The sequence below is a fragment of the Gopherus flavomarginatus genome, chromosome 1 (genome assembly GCF_025201925.1).
Source record: "Gopherus flavomarginatus isolate rGopFla2 chromosome 1, rGopFla2.mat.asm, whole genome shotgun sequence".
Taxonomy (NCBI): Eukaryota; Metazoa; Chordata; order Testudines; family Testudinidae; genus Gopherus; species Gopherus flavomarginatus.
Genome location: NC_066617.1, coordinates 197,043,259 through 197,063,363, shown reverse-complemented (window position 1 = coordinate 197,063,363; position 20,105 = coordinate 197,043,259). Strand labels below are relative to the sequence as shown.

Genomic DNA, 20,105 nt, shown 5'->3' with positions numbered 1-20,105 from the left:
ATATAGATGTGCATCACGTTGGCTAATTTCACTTGACAAGACCTTACACCAAGTCCTTTGATGAAATATGTAGATTTACGAAAGTATTTCCATATTCACCATCAGCCTGGAGCCTGGTTAAAAAATAACCCTAAGAATCTGTAAAACCCATCGTGTGTCACCAAGGATTTGAGAACATTCAAACAACATGCCTGGAAACATATGTTAAAAATCAGCCGCATTGTTTCAGGATTGTGAGCTATCGTGAGCTATCACGAGGTACCATATACTGAGTGGTCAATATAATTAATAATCAAGGATTTACTGAGAAGCAAAGAACTTGATCAGTCAATTGAAACTGGTTGTTACGGCACTTGACATACTCCAAAGGGACACATCAATAGTTGATGTTGTATATATATCTTGGTAAGTGGAGATCTTGCACCACACAAAGCAAAAGTACAAAAGATTTCATGAGGCAATTACTCCTGTACACATGTTGGCCAACTTCCCTCATCCAAAGTATGCAAGAAAGGAATAGTCAGCTGAACAAGAAGAAACCGGAAGGCAGTGGTTGCTTAGCAAAAATCCTGACTTTCTGATATATTTAATTGCCTTTCTAGCAGAAGGAGCTCCATATCAAAGATCAATTTTTCATTCACTGTTAAGGCAAATACTTCTCCTTTAACATGGTAAAAAAATCTAATATTCCAGTGCTGATATTCTATCTGACTTCACAGAAAACAGGGTGCAATTGCATCAGTGTTCAGCAAGCACAGAATGAATCAATTAAAATGAGAAATCGGTGCAGTCTATCCACTAAATCAAAGTTGGTCTTCTGACACAGAATGCTGCATGGCCAAATGGACCTGGACTGGTAGTCTGCAGCTCTACATGCTTTTGATTGCTTAAAGCTTCTAGCCTACAATTCTGTATTGTTGTTTTCATATTATCAGATGTTTTCACCTTTTGCTAATATAATACTGAAAACTGAAACATGAGTCATGACACGTACAACTTCCTTGAGAAAATATCAAACCAAAGGGTATTCAGACATTCTGACATTCAGTATTATAGTTACACATAGTAATTATGCCCACAACAGTTTTACTTTTTATTTATACAACCCTAAATTAATCTTCAAGTCTACTGCCTTACGTAACTACAATTCGGACATGTAATTACAACTAAATGTAATGTGGTGTACATTAAACAATTTTAAAAATAGAGAATGCCTTACACTAGGACTATTTTTTTCCCCGGTTGGTAAAAAACTATGATTTTACCTGGTAAAACCACCTGTGGTAAATACTATGCCAGGGATCAGCAACCTTTGTCATGCAGTCCACCAGGGTAAGCCTCCTCGCAGGCTGGGCCAGTTTGTTTACCTGCTGCATCTGCAGGTTCAGCCGATTGCTACTCTCACTGGCGCTGTTTGCCACTCCAAGCCAATGGGGGCTGCAGGAAGCTGCAGCCAGCACATCCCTCAGCCCACGCCGCTTCCCACAGTCTCCATTGGCCCAGAGTGGTGAACCGCGGCCAGTGGGATACACGATCAGCTGAACCTGCAGAAGTGGCAGGTAAACAAACTGGCCGTGCCCAACCAGGGGGTTTACGCTGGCGGGCCGTGCGCCAAATGTTGCTGTTCCCTATACTATGCCATTGCTGTTTATAATTCAAAGTTTTGTAAGTGTGATCCTATGAGATATTTCTTGGCAAATTTTAGATGAATGAAACAATTTGTTTGAGATATGGATATTGGAAACCAGGTGTAAATCATCTTTCATAAATTCTTATGCTTGTGTGTCATATTTTATCTCCAAGGTGTTTTGGCACAGAAAATCTATATACGGCTCATTCAAAGATTCTTGAAAATGGTCCTTTGCGCTAGTGCACAGGTCTCTAAGTCCTGGCCCGCAGGCCATCTGTGGCCTGAGAACCTCCCCACTTCAGCCCGCAGAGGAGAGATGCAGGCAGCCATGCTGCCTGCAATGTCTGCTGCAGGCACCGCCCCCCACAGCTTCCATTGGCTGAGGGAGAGGGACTAGTCACCAGGCAAAGTCAGCCATGGAAGCAGCATCACTTTTTCCCTAATGAATATAAACAAGTCAAAATACCGGACAAAACTATCTGATGCACACCTTGCTGCAGTCCTAAAGGTTTCAACTCCTTAGTCACTGAAGCCAAACATCAACAAACGGACAGAACTGAAGTGTTGCCAGGTGTCTGGCAAAGACTAAAAACTCTCTGGCAGGTGAAGAATTGTATAAAGTTGTATGAGTTTTATTATTTCTAAGAAATCTGAAATAAAAAAATACAATATAAACATTTTCTTTTCGGAACACCATCTTCAGCGATATTATTGGCCCACTAGGAGGATTTGAGGACTGCCACTGGCCCTGAAATAAACTGAGTTTGAGACCCCTGCAGTAGCACTTTCCATGAACTGGGAATGTGTGTTTTGAATGTACTCAGAATTGAATTAGGAGGGTCAGAATGATGCATTGTAACATTTGCCAAAGACACTATACTGCCTTTGTAAAGTCCTCATAGGGACATACAGGGCCTGATTTTCCTGTCCGTTTCACTAGTTTTCACCAATGAAATTCCATTCACTTCAATACAGTTAATCCTGATTTACACCAGCATGAGGAAAAAATATCAGACTGATCGGACTTTGGAAGCTTCATAAAAGGTCTGATGCACTTTTAGATTTACTGGTACAAAGGGTTAAATTCTCATACAGTATTTCCCATAGTCTCTCACCTCCACCCAGGGCTCTGGGCTACAGCCCTGTGAGGCACACCAAGGCTTAGGGCTTTAGACCCACGGGTTTAAAAATATTTACCAGAGCTCTGCTTCAGACAGTGCCAGCTGAATTTAAAGCCCTGATTGGTATCTTTCCAAAACCAACACCACTACACATCTAGATTAATGCACTTATTCCCCTGGATCTTATAACTGCCCCATGAACACATCTAATTCTCACTCAAGGATTCTTTCAGGCCTTTTAAATTCTCCATGGGTAGCTCATAGCTTCGGAAGCTCACATGGTCTCCATCAGAGTACATGATGTAAATTGTCACCCACCGCTGTATCAGCAGACCTCTACCTCCTCCCCCACCCCAAAAGGGGGGGTGGAATCTGAAGACAAAAGACAGGGTATTAACCTGGAAGAACAACTGTAAATGTGCATCACCAAATAGAGTCACATATAGCTTTCTCTCTCCAAACACTGGAAAGGCAAGAAATCAAACAAGGAATTAAACAAAAAGTCCCCACTCCCATAAAGGTCAAACAAACCAAATTAACTAGCCTTTTCTCAAGGTCTGGTAGCTGTAATGGAGAGAAGAAAAAGAAGAGCCAGTAATAGACACTTCCCACCCATGCTGACCACAGGCCTCCCTCCTTATCCCTGGCTGGCCACCCTCTCCTCAGCACCAAATCTCTTCCTCTACCAAGAAGATTCTGGTGGGAGTGGAGGGAAGCGGGAAGACGGTACTATAGAGGCAGTGACCTTCTCCTCCTCCTCCGCTCTCATATAGGAGATGGCCAATCCATGCAAAGGGAACCTTCACTCAGGCTACTAAACGCTAGATCAGGGACAGGCAAACTGTCAGGCCTTTTAATCTGGTCCTCGAGCTCCCGTCAGGGAGCATGGTCAGGGGCTTGCCCCACTCCAAGCATGTCGTGGCTCAGCAAAGCTCCCAGAAGCAGCGGTATGTCCCCTCTCTGGTTCCTACACAAAGGGGCAGCCCCAGGGCTCTGCACGCTGCCTCCCGCCCCAAGTACTGGCTCTGCAGCTCCCAGCCAAAGGGAGCTGCAGCCAATGGGAACTGCAGGGGCGGCGCCTGTGAATGGGGCAGCGCAGAGAGCCACCTGACCGACACCGTGCCTCTACACAGGTGCTGGAGGGGGGACATGCCACTGCTTCTAGGAGCTGCTTAAGATAAGCCTGCCCCCCGAACTCCTCCTGTGCCCCAACCCCCTGCCCCAACCCTGATCTCCCTCCTTCCCTCCGAATCCCTCAGTCCCAGCCCAGAGCAACCTCCTGCACCCCAAACCCCTCATCCCCAGCCCCACCCCAGAGCCTGCACCCCCAGCTGGGGCCCTCACCCCTCCCCTACACCCCAACCCCTTGCCCAGAACCCCTTCCCCTATACCCCAACCCCCTGCCCCAACCCATACCCGGAACCCCATTTCTGGCACCATCCTGGAACATGCACCCCGACACCAGAGCCTGCACCCCCAGCCAGAGCCCTCACCCCCCCCACACACACTCCAATCCCCAATTTCATGAGTATTTATGGCCCGCCATACAATTTCCATACCCAGATGTGGCCCTCAAGCCAAAAAAGTTTGCCCACCCCTAGGCTAGATTCTCACACTCTAGGTCGCCGTTGTGAATTAGTGAGATTCTGCTACGTACATTTCAGTTCAAAATGTTATTTCCACACACAACTTCAGAAACAGATGTCAGATCTAATCACTAAAATTAGAAGAGGCTGAAGGCACCAAAACAAATTAAATGTATGATACAAAAATACAGGGTATTCAGTAAAATATGTTCTATGTATGATACATTCTTATTAGATGTTTGGCATAATTTGCTGCATACCCACTGTTAATCTGAAGATTTCTTTTCCAGTGTTACAAACTTCTCATGTTTATGTTCAGTGAACCCTCTGGCAGGGCAATGTTTTTTTTTCTGATTTACATCCCTTTTCTGTCTTGCTTTTCTGTCAACAGAACTGTGGCAAGTTTCTGAAACTGCAAGGGAAAGTTTGGGGTTTCTTTGTTTTACATAATAAATTAAAACTTTCTGCTGACATAGAAAAATTTCAGCTCCAATACCGCTTCATTTTGTAAAAAACACCTTGAAAGCTGCCTTACTGAGGCAAATGAACAACTTTCTTTGAAACAAGCCTATTTAACAGCTTACACACAATAGTTTCAATATGTTCTATGTTTTTAATCAGTACATAGTCTCCCCATTTGTACTGAAGCTGTTTGTTTTTATTTCTACACTGGATACATATTTTGGCTTTTACTCCTGGGCTCAAAGAAAACAATAACAGTTTTGTGCACTTGAGGCCTGATCCAAAGCTCTACTGACCTCAATAGCACTTCACAAGAGTTCAGTGGTCCACCCATCCAGCGGTGTATTATCACCTAGGTCAACAAGGCCCAGGCCTAAGGCGGCAAATTTGCTCGTGCCCCCTCCCCAACTCTGTCCCTTCCCCAAATCCTGCCCACCTCCTCCCCCGGGCATGCTGCACTTCCCTCCTTCCACCTCCCTCCCAGACTTGCCACGCAGAAGCACTGGGAGGGAGGGAGAAGCGAGTAGCAGTGCACTCGGAGGAGGCAGAGCAGAGGTGATCTGGTGCCCGCGGGGAGTAACTCTGTGCTCCCCGCCTCAGCTCACCTCCGCCATCCCCTGAGCGTGCCACAACTCCCCACTCCCTTCCAGACTTGCCGCGCGAAAGTGCTGGGAGGGAGGGAGAAGTGAGTAGCGGCGCGCTCGGGGGATAGCGGAGGTGAGCTGGGGCCGGCGAGCGTGGGGAATAACCTGGGGGGGGGGCAGGGAACCACTCCCTGTCCCAGCTCACCTCAACTCCACCTCCGCCATCCCCCGAGCGCACCACAACTCTCCTTCTCCCTCCTCCCTCCCAGGCTTGCCGCGGGGGAGTGGAGGTGAATGTGTGTGTGGGGGTGGGGGGCGGGCGGCAATTTTTCGAGGCTCTAGGGGTGGCAAATTTGTTAATCCACCACTGCATCCATGAAGAGCTATTTGAAGGAACATGAGGTAAAGGACTGCAGAAGCTGACCCAGTATTGGAAAAGATTATATTTGTATTGGATTATTGACTGCAGTAACAGACACTTACTGTGTCACCATAACAGGGTACTTACATCAGCCAGAGACACATGCACAAACAAGTTGACTTATATCAACCTAACTTTGCAATACAAACCAGGCCCAAACTACCACATTGATGGATGCAGTATGAGACCCTAAACATGCAGGCAAACAGGTTGGTTTTACAGGCAAGAGTTTGGTATTATTAATTATTATTATTGCAGTAGTGTCTAGGAGCCCCAGTCATGGACCAGGACCACATTGTGTTAGGTGCTGTACAAACACAGAAAAGGCAGTCCTTGCCTCACAGAGCTTTTGTTTATTCTTGACAAATCCAGGTAAATAACAACCACTTAAGTTAACTTCTTTCTTTGACAGGATTACTATTTAGTGGAGGGGGAAGCTGTAGACGTGATATTGTTTGACTTTAGTAAGGCTTTTGACATAGTCCCACATGACATTGTCATAAGCAAACTAGGGAAATGTGATCTAAATTAAATTATTATGAGGTGGATCCACAACTGGATGAAAAATTGTACTCTAAGAGTAGCTATCAATGGTTCACTGTCAAACTGGGAAGACATATAGTTGGGACTCACAGAAGTCTGTCTCGGGTTCAGTACTATTCAATATTTTCATTAATGACTTAGATAACAGAGTATGCTTATAATATTTGCAGATGATACCACACTGGGAGGGGTTGCAAGCACTTTGGAGAACAGAATTAGAATTAAAAACAACCATGACAAACTGGAGAACTGGTCTGAAGTCAATAAAATGAAATTCAATGAAGTACAAAGTACTATACTTTGGAAAGAAAAAAAAATAAATGCACAGCTACAAAATGGGAATAACTGGCTAGGCAGTACTAGTTTTGAAAAGAATCCAGGAGTTATAGTGGATCCACAAACAGCATGAGTCAAGGATGTGATGCAGTTGCAAAGAAGGCTAATATCATTCCGAGGTGCATATAAGACATATAAGTGTCTTGCTCTACTCAGCAGTGGTGAGACCTCAGCTGGAGCATTGTGTTCAATTCTGGGCATCAAACTTTAGGGAAAATGTGGACAAACAGGAAAAAGTCCAGCTGAGAGCAACAAAAATGACAAAAAGTTTAGAAGACCTGATGTATGAGAAAAGATTAAAATAATGTGGTATGTTTAATCTTGAGAAAAGAAGACTTGGGAGGGGCCTGATAATAGTCTTCAAATATGTTAAGGGCCCTTATAAAGAGGACAGTGATCAATTGTTGTCCATGTTCACTAACGGTAGTACAAGTAGTAACAGGTTTAATCTGCAGATGGGAGATTTAGGTTAGAGATTAGGAAAAACTTTTTTTAAAAAAACAGTAAAGGTAGTTAAACTCAAGACTAGGATTCCACAGGTGGTTGTGGAAGCCCTATCATTAGAGGTTTTTAAAGAACAGACTGGACAAACTCTTGGCACAGATGGTCTAGGTTTCCTGTGGCCTGGTCCCTTCCAGCCCTGCACGGTTAGGATTCCTTTGGGGCTGTGAAATGCCATTTGCTGTTAAGCCTTCCTCTCGAGCGATGCACTTTTCCATTCAACAAGGGGTTCCCCCCCTCCCTTGCACAGTCGTCTTCACCGAGCTCCCAAGGGAAGCTTAAAGCAACAGGTTGGAAGGAAAGGAGCCCAGCCACCTTCTGGAGGAGACAGCAGCTCCTCGCCCCCGCCCCCTAGCTGGCCCGACCAACAGCATCACGGACTAGCGCAGAAACTAGCCCGCCACCACAAGCGATAAGCCCCGCTCCATCCTTTCCAAACCCCGCATCCCTTTGCACGGGCTGCAGCTCGCTTCGCGGAGCGGGCCGGCCCTGCTTGCGCCTTGCAGTGAGACAGGGTCCCGACTCCCAGCCCAGCCAGGGGCTCAAACCCTGCCCCTTGGCTGGCTCCCCGGGGCTGTGCGGGGCGGGCGAGCCCCGGCAGCCGGGGGAACAAAGGCGCCGCGAGCAGCGGGGCTGGCGCTGGGGCTGGGGCTGCCCTCCAGCAGGGCCCGGCTGCGGCGGCGAAGGGGGAGGGGGAGACGCGCCACTTACAGCACAGAGCCCCCAGGGTGCCGAGGAGAAGCGGCAGGAGGCTGCGGCTCGTCATCTTCCAGCACCAGCTGCTTCCCGCGAGGCGGCTGCAGCAGCTCCCAGGGCGCCTCAGCCGGCGGGATTCCCGCAGCGCCCTGCAGGCGGGGGCGGGGGCGGGGGCTCCTCCAGCTTCTCGGGGCGTTGCGGGGAGGCGTCTCCGCAGCTGCCCAGGCTGGGGGTGAAGGTTTCTGCCGGGTCCTAGCACTGCCCGTCACGCTTCGGGGAAGACGGTCCCAAGAGCGGAAAGGACTGGGGCCACTTCTCTCTGTTGGAGGGTCAGTGTTGTCCTCATACAGCACAGGCTCCCCGCTGCCAAGGCGAGACCCAGCCACACAGAGCCGGTGGTGGGCAAGGGTGGGGCAAACTTGAAATGAACTGCGAGTCCATTCCAGCTGTAACGGGAATCCCAGCTACTCTGGCTGCAATACCTAAGCCAAACCAAGCCACCTCCCAGCCAGCCCCCGTTTTCTTCCGTGCAGCTTTGAACATTCATGTTAATTTTGATGAATTCCTCATCGTCTTCTTGGCATGCACAGTGCAAACGTAACTTCTCTTTTACACTAACACTGTGAAACCATCCCAGTTTCTTACGCAGCTGCCCCACGCCCTGTAACAATAGTTTGCACTGAGCGTATTTTGAACAGAAAAATAAAATATCTCCGGTTCTATGCGAGGGTAGGTTTCAAATATTATTAATTGTTGTTATTATTTTTTATTTTTGTATTTGTTTATGTTCCAGTAGCGCACTCACAATGCTGGGCTCAGAAAAGCCAGGATCCTTATTCCAAAGATTATATAGGGATTGATTTTTGTGATCATTGAAGTCACTGGCGAAGTTATCATTGTCCTCAATGGTACAAGACTGGACTCAGACAACAGACAAATAGTTATGAAATTTCACGTAGGGAGCCTGATTTTCCTCTACTGACTTGCACCATGTGAAGTCAATCTGTATAAAATTGCATTTTCCATCCAAAGAGTGTAAATGACTCCACAAGGGGGACATCTAAGCTGTTTTTAGATTTTAAAGATATTTCTAGGTAAAACACATAACTATTGAATCACTACAAATGTTCAGTGTCCTTACAAATAGTTATGAATCAGTTCCACACTTGCGATCATTCGAACTGCCAGTGATTCCTAAGATGCTCTTCTCATAGAATCATAGAATATCAGGGTTGGAAGGCACCTCAGGAGGTCATCTAGTCCAACCCCCTGCTCAAAGCAGGACCAATCCTCAACTAAACTCATGTTTAGAAGAATCAAGCAAATGCACTACTAATTTGTTAAAACAATTGTAAATCCAATTTAAACATACAGCAGTTTTGTTTGTATTCCCAGTGACACCTGTTACTTTTTATATTTCAATATATTTTTTCAGTCTGTTGAGCACTTCAGGCAGAAAGTATGTAGAGAAAATGAAAAGCAAATGGGAAGGATTCAGAAAGGATTCCAAATAGAAGTATGTGTCCTGACAAAAATCTGGGATTATATTTTTCATACTCTGTTCTGGCTTCATTTCATTTTTGTGTGTGTGATAATTTTTTTTAAACTGACAGAAATCATAGAATAAATTTCATAATCCTGACTGCAAATGGGAAAAATAAATCCCAGGGAGGTAAAGTCCATTATTCTCAAATTTCATGGAATTGTCACTTTTCTTCAAAAGTGCTTACTTCTTCATATACATGCATTAGTGAAGAGAATTGAATCAGGAAAGGAAAACATTTATGTTCCTAGTTTTAGGAATCTCATATGAAGCTATCATTCCCCTTGGTAAGTAATAGCTGGTGAACTAGAGAGGGATGTAAAGCATGTATGTATTAAACAAACATCGAAAAATCCATGAAAAACACATTTCATTTGTTTTTCTTCATGGTAGCTGAACATCTCCATCATCACTGCATTGATTTTGTAAATGTCTACCCATTTTTGTAATAGTAAACTCTAGGACATTTGAGGCTGAACTTTCTCACATGCTTTACTTCAGCAATTTGTTTGGTTTCCAGGATAGTGACTTCATAACTGGCTATAATCTTCCATTTTAATTTGTTTTCTTCTCATTTTTAATCACACTGTTAAAAATCCAGACACAGCAGGACTTGTAGTAGCTGCCTCAACTTTCTGTGCATTTACTCTTATCTTCCTTCCACCACCAATAAAATCCCATCAAACATTTGGAAGCTTTTACTTTTGTGAAGCAAATCTCCATTCTTTTTGTTTTTACAATAGATCTTGAACAAGTTCAAGGAGATGCTTCTGCATCAAACTGTGACAATAATAAATTTTGATTTATTTGGCTTGGATTAGACCATGATCATCATTTACAAGTATTCTAAGGATTAACCCACCCAGAATGGAAAGGAATTATTTAGGGTGGCATAAAGGGATGTAATGGAATGAAATTTGAGATGAAAAATTTACAGTGAATTTCAGAAAGCTTGCACACCACTTGCAGCAAGCATGTAGGGTATGTGTAACTGCACACTGCAGTGAAAAGCAGGCTATCCATGCTGTGGTGTGTAGCAGTGGGGAGCTGCTCGAGCCTTTCCCCCTTGCCTGTCTCTTGCTAGAGCCTTTCCCCACTGCCTCCCTCCCACTAGAGCTGTCCCCAATGCCCAATCTTTCACTATGGCAGAGGCAAGCTCCAGAAGCAGGGAGGTAGCTATGGGACACTATACTGCTAAAAATAGCAGGATAGACAGGGGAGGCACTACTTGGGCACATAGGCCTGGTCCACACTGGGGGAGAGGGAGGGATCGACCTAAGATACGCAACTTCAGCTATGAAAAGATCGTAGCTGAAGTCGACGTATCTTAGGTTGACTTACCTCGCGTCCTCATGGCACAGGGTTGACTGCTGCTGCTCCCCTGTCAACTCCGCTCCTGTCTCTCGCCACGGTGGAGTACAGGAGTCAATGGCAGAGCAATCGGGAATCGATTTATCCCATCTACGATAGACACGATAAATCGATCCTCGATAGATTGATCACTGCCTGCCGATCCGGCGGGTAGTGTAGACTACCCATAGAGAGCAGTGTAGGGTATGTCCCTGGTTACATACCCACAGGGTTCAGATGTGTCTTTACCCCCTTAAGCAATGCCTCCCCATCTACACTGCTATTTATACCCATGCTAAGGAAGGCATGTAGTGTATATACCCTACATACAGCCAAAAGGAATGTACAATGTAGACAAATCTTAAGATAAGAAAGACTCCTCATCCTCCATGCAATTGTCATCCTTCAGTCTATTTATTATGGCTCAGCTCTGCCCCTCTAGCTGGGAGCCAATTAGCTAGGTACGGAGCATGACTAATTGGCTATATTCATTAGGCTTGAATGTGATGGGGATTAAGCCCCATAAAGGGACAAAGTGGCAATTTGGATGATGCAGAAACAGTGATTTAGAGAAGGGAATTAAGGAGTTAGTCACTGGGATAATGGTACAGTCATCTGGCAATGGGGTGAAGAGTACCTATTTTTGTCTCTCAAATGCAGTAGGCTTCCAATACTAATTGCCAGAAACATAAACTCATATCTAGAGCTTAGTTCTGATATAATTTACACAAGTTTTATACCAGTGTAGCTCCACTGACTTCAGTAGAATTACTCCTGATTTACAAGTGTGAGAGATCAGAATCCCTTTTTTCTTTCCTTTGTGTTGGCTTGCTTTTTCTGGAAAATTTTATGGAGATGTACCTCTCTCATAGAGCTGGAAGGGACCCCAAAAGGTCATTGAGTCTAGCCCCCTACTTTCACTAGCAGAACCAACTACTGATTTTGCCACAGATCCCAAAGTGGCTCCCTGAAGGATTGAACTCACCCCCCCAGGTTTAGTAGGCCAATGTGCAAACCACTGAACTATAATCCCAGGTCTTAGTTGCTTTCTTTGGTTATCTCCTCCACACCTCTTTGCTCCTAAAAAGTAACGGCAGAATCTCTTCCTGCAGCCTCCTTCTGCTCTCAACTTCCTGGCTTTATACTAACCAGCCTGCTCCTACCCAGCTGGTCATCACATTCAGTTAAGCCTGGCTCTCCCTTCAGATGCAGACAGATATCATAACTGGCCTCACATATTAATACCTTCAGAGCCCGTGTGGGGTGCACATCCCATCACACCCTAAAGCTATAGAACTTTGGATGCTCCTCAATGCAACTAGATAAATGTCTGGACAATATGTTAACATGATAATGAAGATGGGGCAAGGGGTTCCACTTAATGTTGGGAATATTCTCATGGCAATGCTTAAAATGCTTTGCTGCTAGATAGGGATCTCCAACTGGGGGTTGTGACCCCTCTGGAGTCATAAGGTTATTACATGAGGGGTCATGAGTTGTCAGCCTCCACCCAAAGCCCTGCTTTGCTGTCAGCATTTATAATAGTGTTAAATGTAAAAAAAGTGTTTTTAATTTATAAGGGGGGGTCGCACTTAGAGGCTTGCTGGGTGAAAGGGGTCACCAGTACAAAAGTTTGAAAACTACTGGTCTTGAGAATATGTTCATTAGAATTGGTGAGCTTGGAGCCATCAGGATATAGTAGCCATGATTTATCACTTCTACATGATGGGGTAAAGCCCCTATGGTGTAAGAGCCTTGTTGGGGCTAGTAGTGTTTTAGGTAAAGGGGATGCCAATGACAATATCCCACTTTATGCACACTACAAAAGAAAATCACATTCTTCCTGAACTTCCAGTGAGCATTTGGAGACTTCATCCTTGTCATATTTTTTGGCTCTTTTTCCTTCTTTCTGTTCTTATGTGTCTATCTTCTTTCTCTACCACATAGCTCCTAATATGCTGTGATTCTCATTTAACAAAAAGCCAAATCCTTCTCAGACTGCTTTTCAATCAGAAGTTCTTTGGGTTTTGGCCTAGCTTCATTTTGGTCTAGATCAACAGGTTGATTAAAGTGACCCAGTAAGTCCCCTGCATGCTGCTGACATGTCAGATTTGTACAACTAAAAATACCCCCCAGCTGATCCTTGGCTCAATTCACAGAGATCTAATGAACCCAGATTTGTATTCTGTGATGCTAACCTTAAGAAAATAAACTGTGGTCCAGAATGTTAAAGGAGAATCTGCTGACTGTGAGCCTGTTGTGGTATCATGGATCAAGATACATTTAAAGGGTTGAATCCGCAGCTGCAGCCAAACATTATGCCATCTTGATTCCTCCTCCAGTCCAGGGGCTGCTGAAGTGCTAGTTTAGCCTATGTGAAATTTACAGCAGCTTCAGGGCTCTTCTAGGTTGTACTGGCTGGTAATGTCTCCACAAAAGGTCATTCTACCAGTTGGTGATTGTCAAAGTTCAGCAGTGGCACAACCATGTCACCTTGGAGCTTGAACTCTAATATGTCCTCAGTGCTACTAATCCTTAGGTGGCTTTTCTTTTTCTTTGTGTGGACAAAGCGACACAAACAGGAGGAAGAAAGAGCTAGGATCTGATCCCCAAATGTTCCAGTACTGAGATATAAATTGAATAAAAAGTTTTGCATACCTGTGTAAAGGAAGATATATGTATCAAGACAAGATTTAAAAAGAGAAAAATTTTAATGAATAAAAGCAAAAGTGCTTCATTTAATAAGACTTGTCATTCCGGATTTCTGGAGCATTGGAGAGAAGTGGACTTCTCAGAGATTTCTATTCTTTTCCAAACCTTTTCTGAGCTTGCCTTCTCCTTACCAGACTGAACAGTGTGTTCCGTATAAAAAGTCTATATATCCCCAAATATGAACTTTTAACTTTCAAATTGAAATTAACAGAAAATAAAAGGTCTGTACTTTTGGGTGGGTCATTGACTGAATATGAACTCCTCAAATCATTGAGTGGAAAGATTAACTCCATATCTAATGCAGTTAGAATAGCAACAATTAATAATATAAATAATTAATAATAACCTCTTTTCACTTACTGTGAGTCTTTCATCTAAGGATCACAAAGTGCATTACAAATATAAAAGAAATAAGTGTGTAAAGAGCCTACTACATTAGAGAGACAAGGTGGATGAGGTAATGTGTTTTATCGGACCAACTTCTGTTGGTGAAAAAGCTTTCAAGCAACACAGAGCTCTTTAGTGCTCACAGGCTGCTACTGTTTATCTTCCTTGATTTTTGCCTCTGCACCTCCCCCTCTCTCTCTCAGCTGGTCTGTTCTCCTCTAAGTTCCTCCTCTACCTTGGTGGGTCCTGTGCTTATTGGCAGATTTGTGCACCTCAGTGATCTTCCCCACAGTCTGATCAGCTCCTCCTGTGTCTGATCAGGAGTTGGGAGGTTTGAGGGGAACCCAGGCCTGCCCTCTACTCCGGGTTCCAGCCCAGGGCCCAGTGGATTGCAGCTGTCTATAGTGCCTCCTGTAACAGCTGCATGACAGATACACTTCCCTGGGCTACTTCCCCATGGCCTCCTCCAAACACCTTCTTTTTCCTCACCACAGGACCTTCCTCCTAGTGTCTGATAACATTTGTACTCCTTAGTCCTCCAGCAGCACACCCTCTCACTCTCAGCTCCTTGCGCCTCTTGCTCCCAGCTCCTCACACACACACACTTCCTCTCCTCTGGCTCCCCCCCCCCCCCCCACCTAACTGGAGTGAGCTCCTTTTTAAACCCAGGTGCCCTGATTAGCCTGCCTTGATTGGCTGCAGGTGATCTAATCAGCCTGTCTGCCTTAATTTGTTCTAGCAGGTTCCTGATTACTCTAGTGCAGCCCCTGCTCTGGTCACTCAGGGAGCAGAAGCCTGCTTCTCCTGGGGCCAGAGATCTCTCTTCTGCCACTCTGCTGTAGAGGAAGGAGGGAGAGGGCTGCTGCTGCTGCTGCTGCTGCTGCTGCTGTTCCTGCTCCTGCTGCTTCCCTGGCTGGGCTAGACACCACCACCTACCCTTCTCTCTGCTGTCTGTTTGCTGGCTGGCTGGTGGTTCCCCCCCACCTCCGTTACTGCTGTTATTCCACCTACAACCCCTTGCGGGGGGGCTGCTGGCCTGCTTCCCAGAGAGGAGGGGAGTGAGGGACCCCAGCTCTTGTTGCTGAGGACACCACCCTCTGAGCGGGGTCCCTCCTGCCTGGACGCCAGACCACCACCACCTGGAGCTGCTGGGCCTACTGTGGATGTTGCTGGGGAGCTGTTGGTGCCCGGAGAAGGAGAGGAAGGAGAAGAGGACTGCCTGCTGCTGGAGACAGTATGAAGACCACTGTGGAGGGGGCTTTTGTGGACTGAGTCTTTTTCAAACTGTGCTCTTGTGGTGGGGGTTTGGACTGTGCCTGCTGGGGCACCGGGGGTGTGGCGTGGAGCCTGCCCCCAGTCCATCCGTGTCCCCCTTCGCCCCCACCACCATCGTTGCCCCCTCCACCACCCCCGCTGGCTGTTTTCCTTCTGCTTTGGACTCCTGCCTCTGGGTCTGAGCTGCTCGCCTGGCTCACCACGCCCACTTCCACCATTTGGGCCTGCAGCAGCAGCAGCCAACCATTGACTTTTTGGCACAAGTGCCTGTGGGTGCACTACCTCCCCCCTCATACTGGACTGACCCCCTCCCCTCTGCCACATTTGTCCACCCCACCTATTTCCCTCTGTTGCCTGATAGTTCTGCCCCAGCCCTGTAGCTGTCCCCGTGGTCCCTCTACCCCAATCTCAGCTCGCCCTTTCCCCCCCACTCTGTGCTACCCCAGCCCTGATCGGTTCCCCCTCATGCGCCCACGCCCCCTCTCAGGCGCTTGTGCCCTTCCCCATTTGGTTTCCCCTTGTTCACTGCACTCCCCCCTCTGCCGTTGCTCCCCCCGCTCCCCTAGTGCGACTGGCGGAGCCGGAACCCCCCTCTGCGTTGGTGCCCTGCACCAATCCCACCCGTAGTCCTTGGTTGCTCCCTACGCCCCTTTAGCCTTCCCCTTCTGGCGCCCTCCTCCCCTGCCTGCAGCCTAGCGGGGAAGGGTGGCTGCCTCCTCTCCTTCCCCTCCCCTCGCTGTTTGTCCCCCTCCCCGCTCTCGTTATGGCAGGGGATGCGGCGGGGGAGACCCCTCGCGATGCTCCCACTACCCCTCCTCCACCTGCCCCCGCGTCCACTGCCCAAGCCTCTACCTCGACCGCCGCTGCTGATCCACCTACTACCGCCCCTGCTGGGGCACTGGCAGCAGCGAGTACTGGGGAGACCTCCGTTGCTGCCACGTCTCTCGCCCCTTCTGATTCGGGGGGAGCCCCCCCAGCCGGTGGGAAGGGTTGGAGTGGGAAGAAGGGTAAGGGCCCCGCTAGAAAGGCCAGGCCCTCCATGGCGGAGACTGCCCCCGTTGCCGCAGCCCCGCTACTGGCTGCGGCGTCCCTCCCCGCTGTTCCCTCCACCAGCTCTGCAGGTGTCCCTCCCCCGGCCCCCAGGGCGTACGCCCAGGTGGCGGCAGCCCCCCCGCCTGCCGCTGCTCCTCCGCCCGCTGCTTCCGCCAACATCTACAGCGGCCGGGGCCCCTTTCCCACTTTGACCAGGAAGCACGGCGTCCGTTGCCTCCTGGTGCCCGCCTCGCCCCACGTGGAGACCTACGTGCGGGCGTTGGCCAGGGTAGTGGGGCCCACGGCCATCGTGGCGGCCTCCAAAATGTACGGGAAGGTGGTCTTCTTCCTGGCATCGGAGGCTGCCGCCCAGGAGGCGGTACAGACGGGCCTGGCGGTGGGGGGCGTGTTCGTCCCCCTGGAGCCGTTAGAAGACCTGGGGGTCCGCTTGATCTTGACCTCCGTCCCTCCCTTCCTGCCCAATGCCGCCCTGCTGCCCGCCCTTTCTGCCCTGGGACGCCCCATCTCTGTCATCAGCCCTCTCCCCTTGGGCTGCAAGGACCCCGCCCTCCGTCATGTTCTCTCGTTCCGCCGGCAAGTGCAGCTTCAACTGCCGCCGGCGGCGCGTGGCGGAGAGGTGCTCGAGGGGTCCTTTCTGGTCCCTTACCAGGGAGCCCACTACCGGGTGCATTACTCAACGGGGGAGGCCCGGTGCTACCTCTGCCGGGCGATGGGGCACATCCGGAGGGACGGTCCCTTGGCCCAGCACGGAGGAGCGTCCGGGACCCCCGAGCCCCGGCAAGGCGCCGGCCCTGTCATCGCCGGTCCCCCTAGCTGCCCGGCACCCGAAGCTGCCCCTCCTCCTCCTTCTCGGTCCACCTCTGTAGAGGAGGGTGTGGCGGGGCTACCGCCGGCCGTGGGAGAGGGCTCGTCCCAGGGGGAATCCTCCCCGGTTTCTGCTGTCCCACCACTGCCTTCTCGAGTCCCTGAGCCATTGCCCTTGCCCCCCGAGCCGACCCCTGTTAGCCAGCCCCCGGATGATGCCATGGAGGGCTGGTCCTTAGTGCAGGGGAAGCGGGGCAAGCGGAAGGCTCGAGTTTCTTTACATACTTCAGATTCGGAGGCCCCCCGGAAGAGCAGGAAGGGGGGCGCCAATGTCGAGTCTTCCGCCTTGTCCCCTGATGACTCCCAGTTTGTGGTGCCGGCTGGGGATGCCGTGGCAGCACCGGAAGGTGACACCGCCCCTCCTCCGGGGTCCCTTCCCGTGGATGCCCCCGAGGGAGCCTCTCTCGCCCCCTTCCCACTTGGCGCCTCTGAGAGCGCCGCGGTGGGTATCGCCTCGGGTGCTGGCGGGGAGGGCCCTGGGGTGGTGGACTGTGATCTCCCTCCCATCTACGCAGAAATCGAGGCCCTGGGTTTGACCCCGGTCACGCAGGGGGAGGACGACCCTCTGCCGGCGGGCCTCGATCTGGGCGACCTCACTACATCCCCCCTGTCCCTGGGTTCCCTTCCCCTACCCGCTGTTTCTGCTCCCACCTCTGAGGGTCCCCTGGAATCTTCCCTCGACTCGGCTGTGGGTGGCACTCTGTTGGCAGCTGCCGAGCCCCTTGGGGCGACGGCCAGTGCCCCGTTGCCGAGACCCGCTTCCCAGGGGGTGTCCCTCTTGGGTGTGGAGGACCCGCCCTCCTTCCTCAGCGGGGACCCCATTGACCACCATCTCTCTCTGGGTGCCGAGGCTGCCGCACGTGCCACAGTGGCTGAGCCCGGCATCGTTAGGGGTCCCCTGCCCACTTCCCAGATCCTTGAGCCTGGCCAGGAGGAGCCACCTTCTGGCGTCTCACCTATGGAGGCTCCGGATCCTGCCTCTACCTCCTTCCCGGATTCTCTCCCTGATCCCCGCCCTACTCCTGTCGGCTCTGTCCTTGTCCCCCCCACTTCCTGTGATGCCAGTGCCGCCCCTGGCAATACCTCCCAGGGAGCGGGTTCACTAGTTCTTTCCTGTCCCGACCCCCCAAGGGCTGCTGTTCTCCTTCCACCGCCCCTTCTTGAATCTGAGAGCGGGGCGGGTCGTGTGGCGTCGGTCCATCTGCTGCCACGTTGGGGATCTGCCCCCTGCCTACCCGCCTTGGTGGGCCACGGGGCTGTGACGGGGGCCCCACTGGGGGCCAGTCATCGATCAGTGACCCCACCCCCCCATGCGCTGAGGGAGGAGCTGCGGGAGTTCCTTGAGGACGTCCGTGGCTCCCGGAACAAAGTCCATCTTGCGCTCCAGCGGTGGGGGGATTTCCATCAGGTCCTCCGGGCCGCGAGGGCCCTCATGGGGGAGGGTAGGAGGACCGGAAAGCAGGCCGCCGCGGCCTACCGGCGGGTCCGTGTCTTCCGTGACTCCTTACTCACCTTCGGGGTTGGTCACGGATTGCTGCGCGGCCTGCCGGAGGCCGTGGGCGTGTCTGCCAGCGAGGATCCCCCCCAGCCCTCCTCATGGCGCCGATCATCCTTGCCACCTTAAACACCCGAGGCTGTAGGATGGGTCTCCGCAGGAGCCAGGTGCTCTCCTTCCTCCGGGAGGGGGGGTACTCTGTGGTTTTCCTGCAGGAGACCCATACGGATCCGGCCGCTGAAGCTAGCTGGCGGCTGGAGTGGGGGGATGGGGCCTACTTTAGCCACTTCTCTGTCTGCGCGGCTGGAGTGGCGACCCTGTTCTCCCCCGACCTACGGCACGAGGTGCTAGGGGTCGCCGAGGCTGTGCCGGGTCGCCTGCTGCACCTCCGGGTCCGCATGGAGGGGCTTGTGGTTCATCTCGTCAACGTTTACGCCCCGGCATCGGCCCCGGAGAGGCTACGTTTTTATCAGCAGGCATCCGCCTTCCTTGGCTCCCTGGACCCTCGTGAGTGCCTGGTCCTGGGAGGGGATTTTAACACCACCCTCGAGGAACGGGACCGCTCGGGGACCGAGCAGTGCCCGGCAGCTGCGGACGTCCTCCGGAAGATTGTCGACCGCCACTCCCTGGTGGACGTCTGGCGCGACCACCACCCAGACGACGTCTCGACTTTCACCTTCGTCCGGGTGGAGGCCCATCGGTCGTGCCACTCCCGGCTGGACTGTATTTACCTGTCACGTTTCCACCTTTCACGGGCCCACTCCTCCAGCGTTTGGCCGGCCCCCTTTTCGGATCACCACCTTGCCACCATGACGGCCTCTCTCTGCGCGGAGAGGCCGGGGCCGGCCTATTGGCACTTTAATAATAGTTTGCTGGAGGATGCGGGCTTCGTGGCGTCCTTCCGGGAGTTCTGGCTGGCCTGGCGTGGGCAGAGGCGTGCCTTTTCCTCGGCGCGGCGGTGGTGGGATCTGGGGAAGGTGCGCGCCCGGCTCTTCTGCCGTGACTACACTCGGGGTGCCAGCCGACGGAGGGATGCGGCGATAGGGCAGTTGGAGCGGGAGGTCTTGGAGCTGGAGAGGCGTCTGGCCGTCAACCCCGCGGATCCATCCCTCTGCGGAGCGTGCCGGGAAAAGCGGGAGGAGCTCCGAGCCCTCGAAGACCATCGGGCCCGGGGTGCTTTTGTTTGATCCCGCATCCACCTCCTTCGGGAGATGGATCGCGGCTCCCGCTTCTTCTACGCCCTGCAGAAAAGGAGGGGGGCCAAGAAGCACGTCACCTGCCTCCTGGCGGAGGACGGCACCCCCCTCACGGATCCGGCGGAGATGTGCCAGAGGGCCAGGGCCTTCTACGCCACTCTTTTCTCCCCGGATCCAACCGATCCTAACGCTTGCAGAGTGCTCTGGGACGGGCTCCCGACGGTCAGCACGGGCGACCGGGACCGGCTAGAGCTGCCTCTCACTCTGGCCGAGTTCTCGGAGGCCCTCCGTCACATGCCCACCAATAAATCTCCGGGCTTGGACGGGCTGACCGTGGAGTTCTACCACGT

General features: G+C 50.8%; 1 protein-coding gene across 1 annotated transcript in view; it reads right to left on the bottom strand.

The window, feature by feature from the left end:
- The window catches only part of JAM2 (junctional adhesion molecule 2), a 52,709-nt gene extending 44,423 nt beyond the window's left edge, over nucleotides 1–8,286 (bottom strand). Inside the window, exon 1 of the mRNA XM_050961237.1 lies at nucleotides 7,896–8,286. Within this exon, the coding sequence (XP_050817194.1) occupies nucleotides 7,896–7,950 (55 nt within the window). The 5' untranslated portion in view covers nucleotides 7,951–8,286. The remainder of the gene's footprint in view (nucleotides 1–7,895) is intronic.
- Between the last annotated feature and the right edge of the window lie 11,819 nt (nucleotides 8,287–20,105).